Below are 25916 nucleotides of genomic sequence, written 5' to 3'. Positions count from 1 at the left end.
AATAATAATAATAATAATAATAATAATAATAATAAAAAACTTAAAGAAGATAAATATGGGATCTCAGGATCGACTTATCAGCAATACCAACGTGACGTGACGTCCTGTTAATGAAATACACAATCGTGTGTATTTATGCTGTGGAAATTCGCTCCAAGAAATTGCATGAAACTATGCCACAAAAGTCAGAGAAGTGTACCAATAAAGTAGAAAAATACTATAGTTGGAAAATTCTTTAGATAAATGTCTTCAGTCACTATATGCAAATATACATAGGATTGGGCAACCAATGGTGACAGCTTAAGTTGAAGTGTAATACTGGTGTTTGTAGTTGATTTAAAGGGGTGTCCTATGGGTAAAGACCAGGTAATTGTATCTAAAATTAACATAGATTTATTTTGTTGTTGACGTAACATTATATACAAATACTGGGGGTGGGGGGGGGGGGGGGGGGGGGGGGGGTGGGGGGATTTAGGCCATGATGTCTTTCAAATGTTGTTTGTTGACCTATATTAATAGAGATAGGAATGAATGGGCATTGCCACATAATAAAGACAGACCATCATCTCTTAATAAAAAACAATACCTGTGCAAAAAAATAAACAAACAAACAAAAAACACCAGAACGAATATGCACATTGAGTTAAAACTGCATTGGATTGCTTCACATTTACAAATGAATGCGGTTTAGCTGGATTAAGTTAAAAATCTTGCACAGCCCCAAAAAACAGAAACAGATCAACCGGAAGAAAATGGTTATCAAGCAATGCATTTTTTATTGTGGTTGTACAACACAACAGTTATACTGGAATTAAAGATTGGCATACACCAAACCGAGCTGTTTCCTCTTAATCTTGCAAAGGAGGAAACTGAGCAATATTTGAAGGTAAAGTATTGCTGAATGTTAGAAATGTAAATACGATCTCTAATATACATGTATGGGTTCTTTTATAAGGGGAAACGCAAATGGTAGAAAACCCTTGACTATTCAATTATTATTATTATTATTATTATTATTATTATTATTATTATTATTATTATTATTATTATTCACAGTGAACAACCTGCAACAAGCTGCTCAGAACGTTTTTTAAACAAGTCGGACTGAAATCGGTCTTCCAGTGACAACATAAAACTAAAAGTGATATTCTAAAATGTGAAATAATGAAAACGAAATAATGAGTTTTGCAGTGATAACTGGATATAGTTTATCTCGAAATGAATGGAATTGGAATGCAGGATCAGTTTCTGCACATGTAATCAGTTGAATGTAAATATGCATCATGTAACTTCCCATTAATAAACCAATTAATTAATTAATTAATTAACAATCAAATAATGAATGAAATAAAAGCAAAGGTTCCTGTAGCCACATTCTTCAGTCCAAAAACAAATGAACTGTGGGATTATTTTTTATCACTAAAATAAAGTAAACAGTTACAAATGAAGCAATTTTCTACAATACCATTCTTTTAATCAAAACAATCACTTTAATCAGCATGAACAGCATATAATTGGGTAGACCTGTATGCCTGTAATTTAAATACACATCCATTTGTAAATTATGGGGGGGGGGAATCTGTATTCAGATTTTGGAATATAAAACAGTTGTATGTGCTTGTTAGCCACCTCAAATATCCATTGATTTGTTTTCTTCCCCTTTGAGTTAAGAGATGGGGTCAGTTCTAAGAATCAAACACCAGTTCCAACAAAGGTAGGAAAAAGATTCAGCAAATCATCAATAATACAGAGGGAAAAAAAAACAAACTATTTCTCAGTGGTGTTTTGTTTCTGCTAGACACGCACTGTGAGTTTAATTGTGCTGGAGAATCTTCATTAGTATTAACACATGGGGAGATTGCACAAAGCTGTTCATTAGAAAAAAAGCTTTGCAGGCTGGGCCTTTTTGCATGCAATGAGAATGTCAGCCTTACCTCGGTCATTTGTAACATAATAAGTGCAAGCACAATGGCTGCAATGCAAGCACGTTGGGGGAAGGGCACCGACTGTCTCTTTTAATAGGGATTTTTAAAGAGTCTTGATTATAAAGTATAATGAGCAAACCAAAGAAACTAGTAAAGATAATGTCTCGAGAGACTGCTGGAAAACAAATTAATGTGATGATTTGGTTTTAATTATTATTTTTCTATTAGTTTATGGCAACCCCAGGATACACATCAGGCAGCAAAGCTGTGTTTGCAGTTATTGATTTTGCCTGCCACATTCTGGGAATACAGATTTTAATCATCTCAGTACAGCACACTCTGTAATTCCATTAAAAACTAGAACCTTCCAGCTCCAAAAAAGCATTTAATTTCAATAACACAAATTTCTTTCTTAGCAGCAAACAGGGTCTTCACAGTAAAAGTGGCCTTAGGTTTTAAACATAATTTAAATGAATGTTCTTTATGATGTCACATCTCTTTCTAAAAAGCTCTAAGTAACTAACTAATAACAGTAATAAAGACAATCATTCCCTAATATTATTTTATTAACCTCCATTGAATTAAAAACAAATTAAGCTGAGTGCTTGTTTTAGTATTTTGTATAACCTTTGAAATTATGAGTAATTGTCCTGCAAATATTAGAAAAACTGTGAATATATTAGTGACACTGGCTACATTTTTTTTATTTGTATGAAATAACAAACAGCAGCAGCCTTATGAACAAACTGAACAGCTCTAGTAACAATTTCAGTATAATCGTAACATCTGAACTGTTTGTTTTTCATATATCCAATATCTACAAGTGTTATGAATAGATAATGTAACATTTTTCTAAGATTCACACAACTTGTGTCCTAAAGTGTGCACAATAATAATGATGAAGTATGTATCTTTCTTATTACGATTAATGATTTAGACAAGGAGAACGGATTCTCTGGCTTTCTAAAATCAGCCACTAAGCAATTTCTTCAGCAAACTGGAGGTCTCTTGCTTGTGCTGTATTGATTATATGTTAATTCTTGTCTAGAAGTATGGTTTCCAAATCTTGTTAGTCTGGTCACTTATTTATTAGATCTGACCAGATGTCAGTCCCACAAGTTCATAAAAGTACAAAGAAAGACATTGACATTTTAAAACTAGCTACACAAGAGCGCCTCTTTTGTTACTGACCAAATTTAAGACAAAAGTCAAATTCTTTGGTTTTATCATTTTCGGTGTCAAACTGAGGAACATTGGTGTTCAATTATCATTTCATAGAAAATAGGCTTCTCTAGGCCTATAAAACAGTTATGGTGTATCTGTGTTTGGTTGTCGGAAAGGGGTGTTTGTTATCTTCCTCAGATAGAAGAAGTGGACTTTTTAAGAGGCCTGGCCTAAAAAAAACCAAAGAAACAAAAATATATATACAGGCACCCGCATACATTAAACAAAACTGTGATTACAACTACATTGCTAGAATCTAATAGAAGATTATCTTTAAATTGTAATACTTTTCCAGTATTATGCAAGTGATTAGGTGGTACATTGGTCTAATGCACCATTGGTTTGTCTTGGGTTCAAATCTGAATGAAAACTGTTTGGTGGTCTTGGTTTAGCCATCTGTAAACAGTTCTGAAATTGCTCTGTTGCCATGCACATTTAGTAGCCTTTTGATCATATGAGTCTCAGGAGGATTAACTAAGAAATGAAGAAAGTCTTGACCTGTGACCTCAAGACAAGGTAGGACATTGTCAGGACATTGTGGCAAAGCCTACACTGAAGCCACCAATAACAGTCCTCATCTGTGAATACACACCAGACTTTAGCCACCAGTACTGCCAGTTAATTCATTTTTATGTTTCCTTTTAACACTATTGCTATCTATGGTAAATATTTTCATGAAGGTCACACGCATGTCATCAGCACTAAATGCTAAGCTCCATAATACTAAAAAAAAAAAAAGTTACAGTATGTGCCGGCATAGTTCAATGCCATCAGTAGAGTGACAGTAGATGACAAGTCAAAACAGAATATATTCTCTGGGAAGGACGTTAGATCCAACAAGCCAGGGAGTGTCGTGGCATTATCCCCACCTGGTTTATTTATTAAGAGGCCATGTATTATTGTCTTAGAATGGTGCTATTTTGTATACATTTAAATAAATGCCTCAGGAAAACCTTAAAAATATACATCCTTAACGAGCAAGATACAAATACATTTAGCGTCAACAATTGTTCTACGTGATCACACCTCTTAATTGACTTTTTATACCATGGGAGGAAGACATTTCCAAAAACAATGAATTAAATGCACAGAAATGTTTCTTATCAGTCACCAACCTCCTGTTATTATGGCTTTAGAAGATGACTTTAAACCAGTGATTCCTCTGCTCCCAGTTAAAGTGAAATAACTGGTGATAACCCAGTGTGTATTTAAGTTTTTTTTTTTTTCTTCTAAATAGCCAGTCCTCATTAGCACATTTATTAAAATGTCCTAACATGTTTCAGCAGCTAAGTGAGATTATATCATAAAATAATAAATAATATCTGGCATTTTTGACAACAGAAATAACCTGTTCACAGGAATGAACTGAGTTTTGTGGCTGTCAGGTATTTTTGTTGTTGTTGTTTGTACTGATTTCAAAACACATTAATGATACAGTCCTTTCCTTTGTGAGTCATCTTTCCCATTAGAAATACATTAAAGGGAAATGCAAATACAGAAAAAAAGCTGTGTTGTATTAAAAAGTTATCTATTTAACAATTTGATTAACAATTTTGTTTGTAATTGGATTTGAGATATTTAACCAACATTAGTAACAAGTAGACAACATTTAGGATTGAATGTGGGGAGGAAATCACATCCATTACTGTCAAAGATGTTAAAGAAAGTATTGCAAAACGACACTTCACCCATAGCTGGCAACATACTTATTACAGTTATGCATGCATGTAATTCAAATGGACAAACTGAACATTTTATAATATGATAAACTATGGATGTTTTAATATAAAAACTGGCAGGGTATCTATTTATAATATTAAGGCACTGAATTTGGTCACAAAAGTGATCAGCTATTTGCTTCTAGGATTGCCTAGATCATAATCTTCACACCTGTAATCAAAAGATTTTTCTCCTATTGCTTCTGCCTCCTATCCCCCCACCCCCCCCATCCCACACACACACACACCCAAGCACCACCTATCATAACCACTTTACACAAACCACCTATTGTTATTTACCATAGCTCATACAGCTGTTTATGAATCTTTTTTTTCACGATCAATTACTAGTATTTTAAATGATGCCCATTCATTATTGACACCTGACACCACCATGTAAATCAAGTACATGATTAAATGAAACTATTGATATAATAAAGTAGGTTGCATTAAGCAATATCTAGCTATCCTAATCGTGTATTGTATTGTGTTAACTGTGCTACACAGTGTAGATTCTGAAAGACTGGGGCCCAACCTTAAAATTAACACCATTACTGAACTATTTTACCAGATGGTTCCCATTTCAGTCCCTGGTGGTAATATTAAATATCTTACACATGTAGACCTATTAAACAAAAACAATTTTTGTACGAACGAATGAGCATCTGATTTGGAATATTATTATTATTATTATTATTATTATTATTATTATTATTATTATTATTAAGTCATTTAGCAGATGCTTTTATCCAAAGTGACTTTCAGAGACTAGGGGGTTCACTTTGCATCATCATCATCAACAGCTGGTGCTGCAGAGTCACTTACAATGGGACCTCGGTTTTACGTCTCATCTGAAGGACGGAATATCCAATGGCATTTCTTTAACAAAACAGTGTCAAGTGTTACCCCATGTCAGGCAGTGATCAAGCAACAGTTGAGAATGCCTTTAGTAATATTTGATCAAAATGGGCCATTATAGATAATAATAATCATTATGTCGACAGCATAGGTCTAATGTATGTGCTCTAGATGTAATTTATCATGCGCTAAAGGAGCATGAAGGAAATGGGAAAGTGGCAGAAAAACATGATGGAAGGCAAATGCCAAGATCAGGCTACATAACACAGACAATAATCAGCGAATAGGAAAGCAGGGCAAAAATAGAATTGAAAAGTAAACACAAGTGTGATTTTAATAAACCCTTGAGGTTGTATTTAGGTAACTCAATGTCACTAAAGGATGGTTTTCATTTATATGTGTAAATGATTTTAGTGTTTACATAATAACCCATAGACTACATAACAATACAACATACACTTTATTGAAGTAAAATACATCAGCATAATATAGGCAATTAGCATATTACTGAATATATGCCAGGATACCTACATTTCTTAGAAGTGTGGTTATTAAAAAGGGGTTTAAGCTTGAGTACAAATAGGAATAGAAATAGGAACAGAATAGTCGACAACGAAGTTCAATTGAGTACAGTTTCCTGATTTCCAAGAATGAAAATGAGTAATGACTGCACTAAAAACACAAACCCATTAATATGTAACAAATGTCTTTAAATTATACAGCATCTGGTTGGTATACCGAACCCTTCATTTATATATTAAATTGATTTGAAGACGTGATTCTCCTTATATGATTAATTATGATACAAACACTTCCTCAGGTGTATTCTTCACATGTAAAATAAATTGATATATTAAATATGGTCATTTTGCATTTGAACTATCACTGCAATTTTCATTTTAAAGCACTGTACCGTACTATACAGTATTTGGTGTATTCATCAAGCTAGGTCAAAAACACAGGGGTGTGTTTTCACTTGAGCTGTGCTGTGTATAAGATCAGGCACAGGTAATACCACAACAGCTGAACCCAAGATGGTTATCAAAGAATTTGAGGACAGCTGGAAACATGTCTGGTGAGGAACTCATTGATTTGCATCTCTTAAGTGGTACACAGCATGAAGAAAAGTACAGCAAACTTATACCTTGGAGCAAAATTCCAGTGAAAACCTCCCTGGCAAATATGAATAAAACAGCTGAAAGAGAGCCATCGACTTTGTTAATTGTTTTTATATTACTCAGTCACTAGAACTCCAGGTGGATCACATGCCCAAAGCAACACAAGTGACAGTATAGCTGGAACATGCTTCTGGGCCTGCAGTGACTTCTATTTCATTTGACCTTATGATTTGTTTTTCTTTGTTGCTATCTGATCTAGAACTAACTGCACTGTACAACAAGCTTTCTTATAGTTCTCCTAGAGACTGAACCAAGAGTATTTAAGCTTAATTTAAAATAGGCATTAAGGGTTTTGTTTCTTTAACAGTTTCTCTGGAGTACATCTTTAATTCACCTCCCTACTGAGTCATTATGAACTATAGGTGACATCAGCAAACATCAAAGAGAATAATTATAATATCAAATGCTTTAAAAAAAAAAAATTAAAAAAAAGTTTTCAAAATGCGCGTTTACCGAAACTTAGTTGCCATTTGTGTTACTTTATCATACTCTGTGGATGAAATGCAGTGTATTCAGAAGTATATTTAAATTTACCTATCATATTTCAATATTTAAAGCAGAGGTATACACAAAATAAATTACCCGATGACCTCCAATGATCTCTAAATTCCTTTAGATGTGTAATAATAAAAGAATAATGTGGTACTTAAACAAATACCATTGTCAGAAGCAATATAAGCTGATTATGAATATCATGGCTCAATAAATGATGAGACCCTGGTAACCTTTAACTCTGCTAGCAATTAAAATCTGCTTTCACAATCCTGCATTTTTTTCTGTTAAAGGCCATTTTGTTGATGGTTTTTAAAGCCAATCATTCTCCCACCAGTATTGTTTTTTATTTGAAAATAATTTATAATATATATATATATATATATATATATATATATATATATATATATATATATATATATATATATATTACTTTTTTTTTTTTAAATCAATGCATGATGAATGCAAAAACAGGATGGATATTTGCCACAGACTCCATCCTTAGCTGAGCCTTTTTTGATGTAGCGACTATTAATGACACTGCTGTAAACCAATTTAGCTCCAATATAGCTGTCATACTCATGGTCTAGAAGTTTGAACTAGCTGTTTCAATAAGTTCATTAGTGTTGTTTACAAGTACGTTTTAATTGATGTGCCAGAGTATATCGCACATAATTGTACCTAAATCACGCTTGTAAGAAAACAGTGGCACCTAATCATGTGTGACAGTAAAATAGCATGAAGTTCAATGCTGGCTGATAGCCCACCTAGTGGCGATGCTTCTCAATTCATCAAGCAACAGTACACAAATAGACTTCAGGTTTTCCTTATGTAAATTATGTAAACGTGTGACGATACTGTATAGTCTTTGGTAGAAAAACACAATAGCGTTGATGCTACTTCTCTGCAAAACAACAGCCTTTAAATTATTCGACTAGGTAGTTATTTATTTACACAAAATGTTGTGAGCTTTCTTTTAGATTGTGTGTGGATTTTTTCAACGTATAAACAAACTGAGAATCTAAACACTAACCTAAGAAGAAAACAGCCGCTGTAACACACGAGCATCATGTAACTGTCTCACATGACCCTGTCCTATTTATTTATTTATTAATTAAATATAAGGCAATTGAGTCTATTAATTCTAAACAGTGGCAGAATACAGAGGTCAATTAATAGAGGCATACTGTTTAACTTTAGCACATATTCCTTTTTTTTTTTCCATCAAAATGAATTATGTGCGAGTTGAATATTAAACTGTTCGTGGACTGAGAGTGTCGTGTGGAAAAGTGTATTTTTAGCGACTGCTCCATTTGCAAATTGAATTATTGAGCAAGATCCTCTGCATACGCTAGTAGCAGGTCAACAGCTTACCGCTTGAAAAGCCCACAGCATAAAGTGTCGTGCTCGACGCACACACAGCCTGACGTTCCTCTTTGAACTGCCTCTGCCTGTCGGTATGCAATAGTTCTGTTGGGTGTAAGAACTGTCAGTCATTGCTGAGCGCCTCAACCCCCTCTGGGGTGTCCGGTTACTATTGATATGTCACGTGGTGTTCTGTCTGTGTCAAGCACAACACAGAGACGCCATTATTAATGGTGAGAAAACTGCAGCAGCAGGAAGAAGGAGGGTGAGACTGCATTCGTGTTTGATGAGGAAATAATACTGTAGGCTAGAAGCAGCTTATCTTTAATGTTTTGAAAGCACCTCGGGATTTCATTACTGCAATGTTATCCGTTGCGTGAATTATAGTTTCGTTTCGAATGCAAGTTAAAAAAATAAATAAAAAAAAGGCCTGTGAATGGTGTTTTACCTCGTTTTAAGATTTTATCATTTAAGTTAACATGAACAATCCAATTACATTTTTGATGCAGTTACTGAATAAAACTCCCCCTAATGTAGATATACATGTCTGTTGTCAATGCATTTACTGATGGTTTAATCGGTAACGTTTTTATTAATATTATTATTATTATTATTATTATTATTGTTATTGTTATTAGTATTTTAACACAGGATTACATTTGTTGAGGTCAAAATAAATGTCGCTGCAGTTGATTTTTTTTTTTTTTTTTTTTTAAGGGAGGGCCGGACATGTTGTGTTAGAAATTTAATGTTGCTAATATTTAAAATGGTGACCTTTTGAAAGATTTTGTGAGCGGATCTTTAAAAAAAAAAAGGGCAAGAAGATGGGCCGAATGGCCTCCTCTAGATTGTAAACTTTCTTATGTGTAATGACCTCCATAAAGCAAGCCCGCTTTACAGAACATTTACTTGACAAGCGACTGGATCCTTATGCTCAAATCTACAAACGTTTACTATTTACCGTCAGTTGTGGGCACATTACACTGTCCGTTTTTTTGCTACTTTTTGTACTGTGTTTGTTCATTTCTGGTTGTAACTTTGACCTTACAGTTAAGCGAACTCTTAAGTAAAACAAAATAAACTTTCACTTGATATCGTATACCTGGTGGGAAGGTATTTAGTAGCTAGCTGTGATTCCGAGTTCACATGGGAAGTTTTACCTGTGCTGCATAAGCCTTCAATTTATTTGCATTGATTTTAAACTGATTCATTTAGACATTTGTAAATCGTGTTTTTATGCTACACTTATTTTCCCCCAGTGTATAGTAAAGCTTGTTCTGTGTTCTAATCTAGTGGGGATGTAGTGTATTCACCCCTGTATATGTACAGTATGTCACAGGTTATCCAGTTGTGGTAAAACTCTTAAGATGCATTCGTTTGAATCAGAATCTGGGCATATATTGCAGTACCTTTTATATGTACATACTGAATAAACCATTAACAATTCTAATAGGTCTTATCTCTTACCTTGGCATTGCTGTTGTGACTCCATTCCTCAGATACTCTGCAGATTAGTAAATGCTAAATGTGTTGGTGACCTCTGAGCTTAAATGGCTGCCATATTAAAGTTATTGAGTTTTTAGAGAAGGGGCAATACACCAGTTCTCTTCCTATAACTGGTTTAAAAATGAACTAAACAAACTAAACCCTCTATACAGTACATATGTCATTGTTGCAGATCACTAATCTATTCACATCCAGTTTGAAAACAATTTGATAAGGGATGCCATTCCTATTACATCATGACTGGGATTGTTTTTATTTTTATTTATTTCATTCACATTTTCCTGGTCTTCTGCATAGGATTTTCAGGATGGATTCAAAACCAAGTCGGATTCCCCAAAGATCGTCATATGGGAAACCTAGTTCATTGTCGCCGTCTTCCTCATTGTCGTCTTCCTCATCTTTATCATCAACATATTCTCCTCTTCGGTCCAGTGGGCTCTACTCTGGTAGAGGGAGCGTCTTAAGCAATGACTGTTACACAAGGAGTACCGCTGTGAAATTGGATTCAGATTATCAGGTATCTCACAGATTTAATGATTTGAATTGTCTAGATGCAATGTACTGTATATTGTACAGAATTGTACTATTAAGTTTGTCTCTTTTTATATCTGTGTTTTGTCCCCATACCAGCTTGCTTTTTATTTTTGTCCTTATGCTTTTATATATTTAAAGATAAATAAATAAAAAAAACTTCAGAATAGAAAAGAAACGTCTTTCCCTGTAAATACTGGGATAAGAAGAAGCTAATAAAGCAATATTGGACAACAGTAGCCAATATAAAAAAAAGGACTCATTTCAGATATAAATGCAGTGTTGTACTTTGCCTCCAGCAGATACAGTATGTTTCTACACCATTTATAACCACTTCCAATAATATTGTGATAACTTGTTTGTTATTGCTTCTGCACTGTCTGGCTCATGGTGTGTGACCCTGTTCTCTCATGTCTTCTGTCAAGTCCTGTTGTGTTTCAAATCATTGGTTAAATAATTAAATCGGTTGATTTATTTTTTTTGTCCAGTCAGAATTTTAATGAGCACAGCATGCACAGGGAACTGCTTTCTTGCACCCAGATGGGAGTTCTAACTTGCTCTGCTTCCATGCAATTAGGATAAGGCATCATAGAGTTCAGCTTGCCATCTGAAAAAAATTATAATAAAGGTGGTAATGAACTGGCCACTTTTTTTTTTTTTTTTTTTTTTAAATTCTTTGACAGGATTTTATCTTGAGTGAAAAAATAACATGCTGTGGCATTTCAGACTTCATATGTGGTAGATAATCTCTCTTCTGATAAAAAACTGTTTTAATATTGACACGCACACCTACGCATTGACTGTTTCCTAGCTGTGGAAGTTTAAAACTTGGTTTAGTGTGTGTGTTTGTTCCCACCATCTGGTCTGTGCATATGACCACCTCCTCCCTGGTTGTTTTATTAAGAATAGCAGATGAACCAACTGCTTGTTTCTTCATGGGAACAACACCAGAGCTGTTTGTCCTGAGGCTGTAAAGGAAGAGTCTGTTTCTCCATCAGTGTGCCGCAGATATAGCCTGGAGACTATCTTGTGTCACATGTGCTTTAATAAGATGGAGTGTTGTTGGGATCTGCTAGATAAAATGTTGCTTTGCATTGCTAACCAAAATGATACGTCAGTTTGAATTGAACTAGTCTTGCTTTATGACTTTTTTATTTTAGGTATTTACGTCCTCTTTTTCACTATTCTGCAACTGTATCTAGTTGAGTAGAGCCCATTTACCTTAGTAAGGGTTAAACTCTTGGAAGCGCTTTCCAGCTCTTTCTGCAATCTGTATTTGTATTCAGATATTCAAATTACACTTGCTATGTTAGCCAGTCTTTTTATAGTCTTGCTCAGGTTCCAGGCATCGTGTGTTTCAGTTTGCCTGTCAAGGACTGTCACAGAAGATTATGTTACTATGGTATTAAGGATTATTTTCTACAGCTTTTCCAGAGGTGATTGTATTCCAGGATTCAGACATTAGCTTTAAGTTGACTTTGGGTTAGCTAAAAATGCCTGGTAAACAAAGATGGCTCGTTTCACTGTACAGGTTGGATAACACCATGTAACAATTTTTTTTTTTTTTTTTTGTTCCTGGGTAGTAAGTGTTATTTCCTAATTGCTTATGCCTCAAAAGTATAGAAAATGGCTATTATTCCCCACAAACTTTGCTTTTGTGACCAGGGCAGGTAAATTTCAAAATACCACTATTTCCAATGAGAAAACAGGCGCTTTTGTGTCTTTTCGTTCACATAAAGTCAGAAAAAAACAACATATGAATCCAAATTAACATATATGTATACTAAAGTAATACAAAAATGACTACAAAAGATTTAGAAGTGAGTAGTTTTTCGAGATTTACGATTATACTGTAAATTTATAATCATTCTGTTTTACGTATGAAAATACTACCAGTATGCCTTATTTTCTTTTTTTTTTTTGTTATTATATAGCTGTTAAACTGGCTTTATTAGTTTAATGAAACAATTAAATCAAAGGTTTACAAACAATAAATAAATCATTTGTAAGGGCCCAGTCATGCCACCCACACAGCACTAGCTCCCACTCTAAGTAATTAAATGGGTAGAACATGCAGTAACCCTTTCAAAGCCGGGTTTAGAATGCTGTGCTGGAATCCTGAGCCGGGTTTTTCATTTTAATTTAAAGAATGGGCACACTTTCATTCACATTTTAATTGCCATAAAACCGTATATCATTTAAAAGCTAAATTGTTTTACGCCTTTCAGTACACCCAGATCACATTTCAGCGTCATTTTAAATGATGCAATTGAAAATAAATAAATAAATAAATAGGCAGCGCTGTGAAACGTTGGGCCCGAAATATTCAGACTCGGCCATGAGGTAAGTGTTGTAGGGCCTGAAATATTCGTGCTTGGTCTTGAAAGGGTTAAATCTGTTATTTAACTGAATGTTTTTACCTGTATTTTATATTTTTTAAAAAGTAATTTAAAAAGAAGTCGTGCAAATCCGTGTTGTATATTGCTTTTTATCTAGTAATGCCGCCATGTTTGATTTTGTTGTGCTGTGTAATATGTTTAGAAACTGTTTGTTGGGATTTAGGGCTCCAGGTTCCACAGTACTTCCAGGGACTACAGTATTCCAGAAAGTCGTCATTCAAGCTGGAAACTTTCGCCTCCATCTTCGACTCTTTCTTCTGGATCCTGTGGCCTGTCGTGGTCTGACACCTCTGGAACCAGTAGTAAACTGGTAATGTTTTCTTCCTGAACTGGGACGATCCTGTGCACCACTTAGTTTTATTACTAATATCCTCTTTATTCTTAAATCCATTTTGCTTTGCTAAAAAAAGTGATGTTTTATGAACTGCCATGTTGGTTCTTAATTCCTTGCATTGAGAGTTAGTAACATATACTTTAACCCTTTGCAGTCAATTTATTCAGTGCTTGTCAGGCGCGTCATGTCCAATTTATTTTCACACATTCTGTTTAAAATATGTATTTTTTTCAGAGTAAAACAGGTTTAAAAGGCAGTGCATGGCAAAAGGACATCAGTACTGCATCTCCAGCCAAGCCCCATCCCCAGTGTTTTTTTCACATACCTCTTTATAGACATGCATACTGATAAATCCTCTCCTGATCACTCGTTTTATTACCAAACTCCTCAGTGCGATCCAAGTCATTATTTTATTAATATAACATCTCAAAAAGCTGTGCAAGTGCCCTTGATATTCTTTGAGCACCGGATGCGGAAGCAGCTATCTCCTTTGTGTCCGTGTTATCTCTGTGGTACATGGGGCTACTGTATTGCTCAGATACCTGTGCTTTGTCTTACATCGGACTGGAAAGGGAAAATTGTAATGTCCGACATAGGACTGAAAAGGGTTAAAGTAGGAATCCAATTTTATTACAGTATATAATTTACTATAGCATGATTCATGAGGTGTAGCACGATCCAGTAGAACACGTTTTCCATTGCACTGGACAGAAAGATTACAAAGCTAAGTGGCAACTAGTTGCAGAGTTTAGAAGTGACCCTGTAAAACACTGCCAAACTGTCATAATTAAACTGATTCCTAATTATTATTTTTTTTAATAATCTTACATAATTTTAATCAGGGTGACTCTGAAAGACGTCAGGGATCATACTACGGGCTTCTGAATGCAACCCAGGATAGTGAATCCAAAAGACCTAAGCTTTGCTATACAAGCAGTTCATCATATTCAAGAAGTTCATCTACCTCTGGGGTTGGCAGCAGCTACTCTGGCCTAAATGGCATTTCAGGTATGTGGTTAAAATGTCTACTTTTTAAAGTTAAACCAATATAAAATGATCATAGTAAGTCCATTTGTAGTCAAATTAAAGTGTTTAACTACATATTACATTCTGTGATTTTTTAATAATATTGTTCATATGTGGGTCCGTAGACTGAAGAAACAAGATACTTACCTGTAATTTAAGGTACTTAGTCTAACTTGTTTAAGGCTTTTTATATACTGGTTTCATTGACGAGAGGTTTGTATGAGTAACTGCTTAGTTGCTTAAAACATCCATCCACGTCGTAGTCTGCTATGTAGGTTTTCATTCTAGTTGCTGCACCTTCCAGTGTAGCTGTGTATATTGTGGATAGGAGGGGTGCAGTCATTGACCAATTTCATGAATGGTTCTTTTAACTTCTATTTAATACACAAAGGCAAATTATAAACTGAAACCTTCTGTTTAGATTCGTCATGGAGGTACAACCCAGGTTCAAGGGCTTCATCTACAACCACAGAATTAATACGTTCAAGAGGAGAACTGGACAAAAGAGCAGACCCAAGTCTTTCCAGCTTTGGAGAACATAGTCACAGGAGTAGTGGTTTATTATCCTCACCAGCCTCATCATGTAGGTACAGCCCAGTGTAATTTAAGAGTAAAATATGGTAATAATTCAAAGTGATTTTAATAATCGATCAACAATTTTTTTGGTGTCATGTATTTTGTTGCTTAAGTGTGGTTAAATTTATTTTCTGTTTTCTTATAAATATTAGATCTTCGGGACAGAGTGACTTCCTCTTATGCCCAAGGAGCAAGGCCAAAGGAGAGTATGTTTATGAGGGTAAATGGTTCATCAGTGAATGACCGTTTGCCATCAGAATACCAGTCATCTTTGTTCAGCAGAGATTCAAGCAGAAGCTCTGCCAGGTCTGCTAGTTCAGTTTCATTTAGGGATATGGACTCCCCACAAAGAACAATGGGATCAGAAGTCCGAAACACACGTGCTAGTTCATGCACTTTGTATGTGCCAAAGTCGGAAAGAAACGCATCTTCATCAGCCACACCACCTCCTCCTCCCCCACCACCACCACCACCACCTCCTCCACCCCCACAAAGGCAACTCGGTGAATCTGGGGATTCGGAAGGCCGATTGACAACAAGACAGTTATTGTCCCGTCTAGCTTCCAGTATGTCGACTACCTTCTTCTCAAGAAGGTCAAGCCAGGACTCCTCAAGCTCAAGCTCAAGCTCCAGGTCTTTTGAAGCACCATCGGAAGATTATGTTGCAAGGGGTGAAAGTTCTTCTCAAAGCAGTGACAGCAGAAACAGTAGTCCTGATGGTTCGGAAAGAAGAGCTTCCAATTCCTCTCCGGTGTTTCCATTTCTTAGACGCAGAAGGCAAGGTTTATCACCAGTAGTAGAAACCCGCAGTTCAGATTCAGACCCTGAAACTTCAAGATCAACTGGATCTGAAAGCAGAAGTTCGTGGTTGTCTTCTTCATTTAGAAACAGGTGCACGCCACTTTTTTCACGAAGGAGAAGGGAAGGAAGAGATGAGTCTGCACGAATGGCAGTTGGATCTGATGAAACACAAGGGAGCACACTTTATCCATTGAGAAGGTATTCTTTTGAAACTTCAGGTGGAGAGCAAGAAAGCGAATCTCAAGGGGCTACAGCAGCTGCACCAGCTCCTCCTGCATCAAACACGCCTGTGCAAGATGTGTCCCAAGCTGAACGAAACCCAAGAATTTCTGGTATTGTTCCCAACTCTTTGTTTCGTCTTGCCATGCCACCTAGCCTTGACAGCACCCTGCCTAATGGTGCAATGATCACTGTAGACATCATGGCAGCAGGTAGATCTGAGCCTGGTGGACAGCCTCAAGGAAATGACAAAACTGCACCCTCCAGGGATCCAGAGAAACTGAAGAAAATCCAAGAGAGGTAAATCCTGGGGATAGGGCTTTAGTAAGAAGTGAAAAATTGGTTTGGGGGGGACGAGGGACACTCGCACACGATGGTGTGTGTTTTTTTTACATTTTTTTAAAATTTTTAAAAATCTTGTTTGATTTTTACAGTAAATTATGATCCTTAACTACATAAGATGTATTAATACTGTGTCCTTGATAGTTCTGAAACAATCCTTGCCGAGTAATGAAATTCTGCATTTTTGTTTAGTTCTCTATTTATTCCTTATCCTTCTTCCTAGCCTCCTTTTAGAGTCCTCTGATGAAGAGGAGGGAGATTTGTGCCGAATTTGCCAGATGGGAGAAGGATCACCTTCAAACTGTTTGATAGAACCTTGCAAGTGCACTGGCAGCTTACAGTATGTTCATCAGGAGTGTATGAAGAAGTGGTTGCAGTCTAAAATCAACTCTGGTAATCCTCCCTGCTTTAATTTGTTTGTTAAAAATCATCCTTCAGGATTTTTTTTTTTTAATGCAAGAAATTGTACTGTGCAATAAGCCTGTATCTATCGGTATGTATTTTTCTGCAAGCGTATATGCCACTTGGGTTATAAAAAAGATAGAAAACGAAACAGCTTTACCATTTAAATATTTAGCAAAGGCTGTTGTTTTAAAACATGCAACATGAATAATCTTCTTGAGTGCCTTTTCATTATGTAACTGTAATAGTGTTTAGTTTTAACACTACATTATTAAGCATCCCCATGAAGGGAGCATACTGTGTTTTTATTTTTGTTGGGGGGGGGGGGGTCTGGGGGGGGGGGGGGCATACTGTGGGGGGGGGGGGGGGGTCTGGTGTATCCACTGCAGTCATTATTTCAGCTGCTCATATGTCAAAGCAGTTCGTGTGGCAACTTCAGGTTTTCTGTCAGGCAGGATTTAACAATACCCTCAAAACTGAGATGTGACCTACTACAGTACGTCTGGTATATTATTGTGGTGATGTGACTATTTGGTTTCCAGGTGGTTTATTTGGTTTTCCAGTGTGTGCTCTGTACACCCTGATTTTCTAGGTGTAGTTCGATCAGGGTATTGTACAAGAAACATTTGCCAGTTAACCTTGTTAATGTGAGGTTTTATTTATTATTTAAGGTTCTAACCTGGAAGCTATAACTACATGTGAGCTATGTAAACAGAAGCTTCATCTTCACATTGAGAACTTTGATATTGATGAACTATATAGAACACACTCAAATGAACAGGTAAGATTTCAGTTCAGTATAAAGTGGAACATACATTTCTAGCATTTTAAACTAAGTTAATGGCAAACATGTTTTTTTGGGATGTACATTTATTAAGTCTTAGCTAGCTAAGATCTCTGTTGCATTTCCACATGTGAAAATGTGCAATTTAATAATCAAGTTGACTGAAACTGTAATAGTAACATAGGACTTCCTTGTTTGTCCTGTTCCTTCAGATTACTTGGACTAGTGTGCACAACATTAATGGCACTCTTGATGCATATTTACTGTTTTGCATCCCCCTTTGTAATGTTAGCAAGGAATACACATTAATTCTACATAAAGAATACATAGTGTATGTGTTTTGCATAATTGGTTAATACCATTCCTAAAGACCCTACAACAACACTTGATGGTGGTGGTTAAGGTTCTTAATATAGTCTTATTTCTCAAGTACATTACAAATGCTAAGTAATTGAGAGGAAATCTTCCAAGCTTTTTAAATTACTTTAATTAAACCACTTGTTCCTATTCAAGTACATGCTGTATAGCTTTCATGTTCTTCATTGTAGGCAGAGTATGAGTTTATCAGCTGTGGCCTCTACCTCGTTGTCTTGCTGCATTTGTGTGAGCAGCGATTTTCTGACATGTTGGGAGCTGCCAGTGAAGCAAGTGCTCATGCTGGGGTAAGACTTTTCCACATAATTGCATTAACATTGTGAATGGAAACTGTAAGCTCTTAATGCATATGGCGAGTTTACTCCACATAATGGGCATATAATGGAATTTGTCAGTGAAAATGAAGATGCATTTGTTATAACAAGTTCTGCATGCGTTAATATTTTGACAAACCTTAGTATCTCTAGTCTTGTTACGTCACGGCAGTGTACTCTATGGGTGGGGGGTGTTTCTGCCAAGAAAATAGTGTTTTTTTGGGGGGTGGGGTGGGGGTTGTATCTGTTCTAAAAATAAATAAATATAATATTGTAACATGGCCTCTCTGGTCACTCTCCTTTGCCGTTTTAATTAGCAGACACAGAACTGCACTTTTAGCACACTTGTGCAATTTTGTTTACACAGAAACAAACAAAACACAAGCTCCCACTTGGAGCTCTAGCTAAACTTTTCTTCCCACTAACTAGTACGGGACCACTATGCAGTTTCCCCGTTTCAAAACACAGCTCTTGGTTTTATAATAGTTGTTTTTGTACTTACAATGACTAACACGCACCGACTTACCACAGACTCCTACTTCATAACCTACCCCCAATGTTTTTTGTTTTACGAAAAATAATGTATACAGATGTGTTGGTCAAAAAGTCCAATATGTGGGGGAAATTACACCACAGTGTAACAACATAATGTTAACTAATGTTATAGTGCTTTCGACGTGCAGGTCGTTCAATACAAAGCACTACGTAACGCTCTGGAGTGCTTTGTCTATTGAATGCACCCCAGGTGTTTCACATTTGCCCAGAAGGCTAATGGGACCTGCAGTCTTTTAGGCCACGGCCATGACCCCTCTCCCGTGCACTACAAAAATGACCACATACACAGTGTCTCCCCAACATTCTCTCTTTCTTTTCCTTCTGTGGTGGTGGATTAAGGGGTGGGTTGTCCCACATTGTGGCACATCTACAAAGGGACTGAGAATCAGCGACAGGGTATCCAACTGACATGGGTGGCGGCGGATGGGCAGTTGGATGACAGGGAGGCTGCAGCTGCAGACAGAGGTGCTGATCCTTGCAACACAGCAGCGACGTCTGGCACAGGGAGCGTATCATAAGCTAGGGAGAGCAATTCTGCCTGTTCGTGCAACTACCTGGCAATGCTACCCAGTCACCACAGGTACAGACATAAAAGGCAGGTGTCTGGGAGCTTAGGTCGAATGACCTGCCGTGTAGGTACCAGATTGTGGCATTAGGGTGTGGTTGGGTCTGCGGTGGAGGTGGTCCCAACTCCTCCTTTACCCCACAACAAGGGGACAGCAATTCCTCCCCATCTCTTCCGACTCCGGAGGTGGCACAAGCTCCGACTCCAGTGCAGGCAACTGCTGTTCCTGCAGCAGCAGCAACTCTGGTTCTTGTGTGGGCAAGGCTTCAACAGCAGCTCCCGTTCCAGAGTTTCCTGTGCAGGCTTTGGAGATGGTGGGGCTTCCCCCTCTGGCTCTGGCCACAACAGCTGCTTCCATCTCTCTCTGTACCTGGCAGGCTTCTAGTTGCAGGCGGTTGGCTTCCTGCTGTGCAGTATTTGCCTGCAACAAGGTTTTTAGCATCTCTTTTATATCAGTTTCTTTTTTTGTTTGTGCTGGGTCCATCACCTGTAACGTAGCCTCTCTGGTCACTCTCATTTTAATTGGCAGACCCAGACATAGAACTGCAATTTTATTTACACAGATAAACAAAAGTCTAGCACTTGGAACCCTGGCTAGTACAGGACCGCTGTGCAGGTTACCCGTTTCAAAACACAGCTCTTGGTTTTATAACACTCGGTTATTTTCGTACTTGGTGACTTAACATGCACTGACTTCCCACAGACGACTCCTTCATAACCCACCCCGAACATGGACAAAGACAAGTTTATACGTACACTAATTACAAACACTTGAAAAATAATTAACTTAAAACGATCCCCAAGTGCATGCAGGTGTTTCTTATTTGTCTGGGACCTGCAGTCTTTTAGGCTGTGGCCAAGACAACTCTCCCATGCATTACAAAAATTACCACACACAGTGAATCCCCAACAAACACACAGGCAGGGCTTTTGCCTTGTCACTATATATATATATATATATATATATATATATATATATGTCAGTGAACCCCTAACTATAAGCCATATTTTGTAATTGGGATGAATAGAGTGGGCTAACTTCACAATACTGAGAAGCGAAGATTGGGGTGTGTGAATATTTCATGAATTTTTGCTTTGTGTTCCTCTTTCATTAAGTTCATCAACCTTGCAAGAACCCTTCATGCCCACATGGATGATCTTGAAAGTATGTTTAATTTCTTTTGCAATGTTTTTGTATCTATTTTTGTATTTATTTGTAAAGAATTACAAAGGTCTTGTTCTGCAGGAATAGACGATTTTAATAATCAACTGCTTCTTGCAAGGGCTTGTCTGCTATATTAGCATTATAATGTTACCTTGCTGGGATGCATGTTCCCAGCAAAGGGGATATAATGGAGATGGAAATCTCTTTGTACCTGTGTCACATCGTGGGTTTTATGGAGGTGTCCTGTTGCAGATATTCAGTGTGTATTGTTTAACAAGGTCATTTTAAAATGTTCTGTATTTGACTTAAAGATAAATTTAATATTTGAAAATTCTTGTGAAATATTGTAAGTATTTATTAAAGAAGTCCTGACTCTATTTCAAGTTTAACAACTTTAAGCATGAATGTGAATCTGCTGTAGTGTGTAAAACGTAATTCGTGTTGTTTCTGTACAGGCTCTTACGAGGAATCTGAAGAAGTTGAAAATAACAGTAGACCATCATTTGATTTTGATGAGGAGGAGGAAGACACATATTAAGTTTGACAGCATTGATAGGACAGTTTAACACAGGATTGTTTTGTTATAAATTTATATCAACTTTGTTAAAATTGATCATTATAATGCTGTAACAAATTTTTTTTTTTTTTTTGTTCCTGGATAGTAAGTGTTATTTCCTAATTGCTTATGCCTCAAAAGTATAGAAAATGGCTATTATTCCCCACAAACTTTGCTTTTGTGACCAGGACAGTGATATTTCAAAATATCATTATTTCCAATGGGAAAATGGGCAAATGTGTGTCTTTTTGTTCACAAAGTCACTTGTATTAATACTAAAGTAATACAAAAATGACTACAAAAGATTTAGGAGTAGTTTTTCGAGATTTACGATTATACTGTAAATACAGGATAATCGCAAATCTCGAAAAACTACTCCCTTCTAAATCTTTTGAAGTCATTTTTGTATTACTTTAGTATAAATACATGTTAATTTGGATTCATATGTTGTTTTTTTCTGACTTTATGTGAACGAAAAGACACACATTTGCCCGTTTTCCCATTGGAAATAGTGATATTTTGAAATATCACTGTCCTGCTCACAAAAGCAAAGTTTGTGGGGAATAATAGCCATTTTCTAAACTTTTGAGGCATAAGCAATTAGGAAATAACACCTACTACCCAGGAACAAAAATTGTGTTGCATAGTGTTTGTTATCATTGTGGTTTTGCAAATGGCAACAGTCCTGAAGAACAAATATACAGAAATGTCATAAATAGAGACATTTTGTTTTGAAGCAAAAGTTATATGGCATTTACCTTTTTAATTATTATTATTTTTTTGGTGGGATATGAAAGGCGTTTGAGGTGTTGGGAATATTTAAATGTTAAAGTGGTTGTCTATTGAAGTGCCACAATTAAATGTGTGTGTATTTGTTTAATTTGCTACTAATATTAAACATTTAGCAATTTCCTAAATGCTTAAATTAAGCTTGGACTGCGGACACTTATTTCATTAAGTACATCATTTATTGACTCTTTAAATCTGTTTAAATTGTACACATTAGTTTTGCTGCAGTTAATGTACATGTTGACAAATGTAAATGAGGGAGCTCTATTTGATAACCAAACTGGATTTTTTTTTTTTTTTCTGTCAACACAACAAGATGATTAATAAGATTGCATACAATTTATCCAGATTCCAGACAGAATGCTTTATTCATTTAATTTCATAAAACCTGTAATGTGAGTTGTAAGAGTCGTCACGCTGTCAAACTACTGTATACCATGAGTGCTTTAAATACAGGGCTTCAGTTTGGTGGGAGTGGAGGAGGATAGACAGTCGTAAGTCTTCAAAATTTAAGTAATGGCAACTGTCTAGGTTTTGTGAAGAAAATGCCTTATTTTGTTTGGATTTTAGCAAAAAATAAAAAAGGTATTGTTTTAATGTGCTTGGCCCAAGTCTAGAATTGTTTTTAAAGCTGCCCGATTGGTTCAGAGTATATCGGCTATAGTATTATGGCTTTTAATATCATGATGTAAGGAATCTTAAGTTTGTTATTTATATATATATATATATATATATATATATATATATATATATATATAATCAGGAAGATACTATCTAGTAAAGTTTTAGCTGGAGTTTGTTTAGAGAATCTCTGGTGTTCGTCAACTTATCGTGTCGATTTACTGCCAGTTCTGTGTTCTCAGCAAATACCATAAATTAGTACAGTTAACAATTTAACTAAATTGTTTCCAGAAAAGCAGCTTTATAATTTAATTCTGGATTTAGCTCAAATTTTAAGATTAAATGTAAATTTATTATTTCTTTGCATTTTGCTTGTTTCCAAAGTTAATAAAAGTTTTGAAATTGTTTGACATGTGGTGTTTAATGTATCCACTGGTGTACCTTTCATAATCTTCAGAAAGGGTTTGTTTTTTCATTTGAATGTCTCATCGTTGCTGTAATACACCTACCAGCAGAGGAGGGTTGAATATCAGAGAGTGCTGTGCCTGGTCAATAATCCCGACGAACTGAAGCGGTGGGTGTTTCTAAATGAAGCCTCGAGGATACAGGTCAGCCTGATTGCATGCTCCATGACCAGTAGGTGGTGCAATGAGGTGCTTCGTGGTTATTTGTGAAGGTCACATTTAGAAATTAGGTAAACCATGTACATGGTCCAATTAATGCATTCCCAAAATGGGTTTCCTGCACAAGAAACAGTTTTAGTGGCAAAGAAACTCTTGCTCTTGTTTTAACATACATTTACATACAGAGAAAAGGAAGCATTTTCAGTGTTTTGTGAGGGCGAGACCTTCACTGTAATATCCCAATGCCTGTTACTGTGTTTATTATTAATGTTATTCTGCTGGTGATAGAGCTGTGGTTTATTTATGTATCGTGGATGCTGCTGAGCAAGTATATTTGATAAATGACAGTGTCTTGCTGTTTTTAGATTAGGACGCTTCCCTTAATGAAGTTGCTGTAGCTATACATGTGAGACAAGGGTTTTATTATAGACGCATGTTAAGTAACCTTCCAAGACAAGGGGTAATGCTGCTGGTAGTAGGCAGGGACTAGAGAATAATAATGAGTAAACAATAGAAAAGTTTAACGATCATGTTTGTAAACAAAGGCAGTATTCATACAGGTTAAATAAATGCATATAAAGAAGAAACATGTTTAATGTAAAATATGAATGTTTTTTGGGAAAAAAAAAGTATGAATAGAATTAATGTAAAATTTGTTTGTTTGTATAAAATCATTCCAAGTGTAACTGTTTATTGAATAATTGATACTGTTAGGAGTAGGCAGGGCTGGGGCTTCTTTAATGCCTTGTCTTCCTAGGCATTTTAGTCAGTTGTGAGTTTGTGTGAATGCCAGTCATTGTATGTGCAACCTGTTAATCAGTTGTCATTTGTGTGAAGTATCTAGTGCCACAATAAATAGTTCTGCCTGTGAACACTGCCAAGTTGCTGTTCCCAAAACCTCAGTGTTCCTGAGGTGAAAAATGTGATTGTGGGTGGGGGTAGGCTCGGACCATCGCCCCGTTGCAGTGGTGTTATCAGAATTAATAGTTTGTTACATTGGCAAAGAACCAATATTGTTTAATACATAATACAGTAGACTAATTTGGTATCGGGCGGGCCCCAAAAATGTTAGGGCCTCTTGTAATTTAATCATATGTACAAGTCTGAATAACAAAAGTAATGCATTATTTTGTTTATAGCACTGTATTGGTGTAGAAGCTACAATATACCAATATTTGCCAATAATACCTTGTACAAGAATAGAAGATTGGGAAGTCTGTTAACATTAAGAGCACGGCAAGCAATATCAATGGCTTCTTCCCTGCTGATGTGAAAGGTTGCAGTCTGACTGACCACATAGTGAGTTGAGATTCCAGTTACAAATAAAAATGGCAAAAGACAACCTGTTTAGGTTTATGGCAAACATTTACAAAAATATATCGCTAACCAGCCAAACTTCTGGTACTGGTTGGAAAACAATCCCAGTTGGATAACTGAAGCCAAACTGAGAAACTTGTGGTGTTGGGTGATAATTAAATTAATAGAGAATTATGCTGTTTCACGTTTTGTTGGCACCTGAGCGTACTCCATGACAATTTCAAATTAGACTTTACATGTAGAATCTGCACAAACTACACCACATTGATGAAATTAAATGCATATAGAATATAAATATGTAAGATTTACAGAGAAAACCAGATGAATCTTGGTTGCATAAATATTCAACCCCTTTGCTAGTGCAGCCCTAAATCAGCTCAGGTGCAAATGATTTGTTTGAAAGGTGACAAAATTAGTGAAATGGTTTCAGCCTGTGTGTACTCAAAGAGGTTTAACTTGTGGATAATTTCCCTCAGGTAATATAAAGACTTTCAAGCTGCATCTCACAGCAATCAAACAAAGCCACCATGAAGATCAAGGTGCTTTCAAAACAATTCAGGGATAAAGTGGTAGCAAGGCACAGAGCAGGAGAAAGGTGCTGATTATCCCTCTTACACAGAGAAGTCCATCACTAAGAAGTGGAAGATGGATCATACCACCCAGATACTACCCAGATCAGGTCGCCCTCCCAAAGTGAGCAGCCGGGCAAGCAGGAAATGTCACTCTGAAGCCAGCAATGACCTTGAGAGATCTGCAAAGTTCTGTGTCTGAGAAGGGAGTCTGTGTCCGGTCGTCCCTACACAAAGCTGGCCTGTATGGACAGGTGGCAAGAAAGAAGCCATTACTCAAAAAGCACCATCTTAAAACATGTAGATCATACTGCAGACATGGGGGGAAAAAAGTTTTGTGGTCAGATGAGGCAAAAATTGAACTTTTCGGTCTAAATTTCAAGCGGTACGTCAGGCGCAAGCATAACACTGCACATCACCCAGTCAACACCATCCCAACTGTCAAGCGTGGTGGTAGCATCATGTTATGGGGATGCTTCTCTTCAGCAGGGACTGGGAAGCTTGTCAGGATAGAGGGGAGAATGGATGGTGCAAAGTATAGGCAAATCCTTGAGGAAAACCTGTTTGAGTCAGCCAAGACTGAAACTGGGGAGGAAATTCACATTTCAGCAGGACAATGACCCAAAGCACAGCCAAAACCACACTGGAGTAGTTGAACAAAAAGATAATTAATGTTCTTGAATAGCCCAGTCAAAGTCCTGACTTGAATCCAACTGAAAATCTATGGTGAGACATGAAGATTGCACTCTATCAACGATCCCCAACAAACTTAAAGAATGGAGCAATT

General features: G+C 36.5%; 1 protein-coding gene across 1 annotated transcript; it reads left to right on the top strand.

Moving 5' to 3' along the window:
• The first annotated feature begins 8957 nt into the window (after positions 1-8957).
• LOC121322280 (E3 ubiquitin-protein ligase MARCHF7-like) lies at positions 8958-21342 on the top strand. The gene is made up of 11 exons (XM_041262001.1): positions 8958-9025; positions 10564-10783; positions 13360-13506; positions 14373-14538; positions 14978-15139; positions 15285-16452; positions 16718-16887; positions 17568-17677; positions 18229-18342; positions 20606-20654; positions 21110-21342. Exons 1-11 carry the CDS (start codon positions 8991-8993, stop codon positions 21190-21192), a joined length of 2424 nt encoding a protein of 807 aa, XP_041117935.1. The 5' UTR covers positions 8958-8990; the 3' UTR covers positions 21193-21342.
• Positions 21343-25916: the final 4574 nt, after the last annotated feature.

The sequence above is a fragment of the Polyodon spathula genome, chromosome 10 (genome assembly GCF_017654505.1).
Source record: "Polyodon spathula isolate WHYD16114869_AA chromosome 10, ASM1765450v1, whole genome shotgun sequence".
Taxonomy (NCBI): domain Eukaryota; kingdom Metazoa; phylum Chordata; class Actinopteri; order Acipenseriformes; family Polyodontidae; genus Polyodon; species Polyodon spathula.
The sequence above is the reverse complement of the archived record's forward strand: the minus strand, read 5'-3'. Positions and strand labels throughout refer to the sequence as shown.

Excerpts from the sequence above, each read along its gene's own strand:
- LOC121322280 (XM_041262001.1), top strand. The coding sequence starts at position 8,991 with ATGGTGAGAAAACTGCAGCAGCAGGAAGAAGGAGG. Across the intron at positions 10,784-13,359 it reads AATTGGATTCAGATTATCAG|GGCTCCAGGTTCCACAGTAC; the intron begins GTATCTCACAGA and ends GTTGGGATTTAG. Across the intron at positions 15,140-15,284 it reads ATCCTCACCAGCCTCATCAT|ATCTTCGGGACAGAGTGACT; the intron begins GTAGGTACAGCC and ends TATAAATATTAG.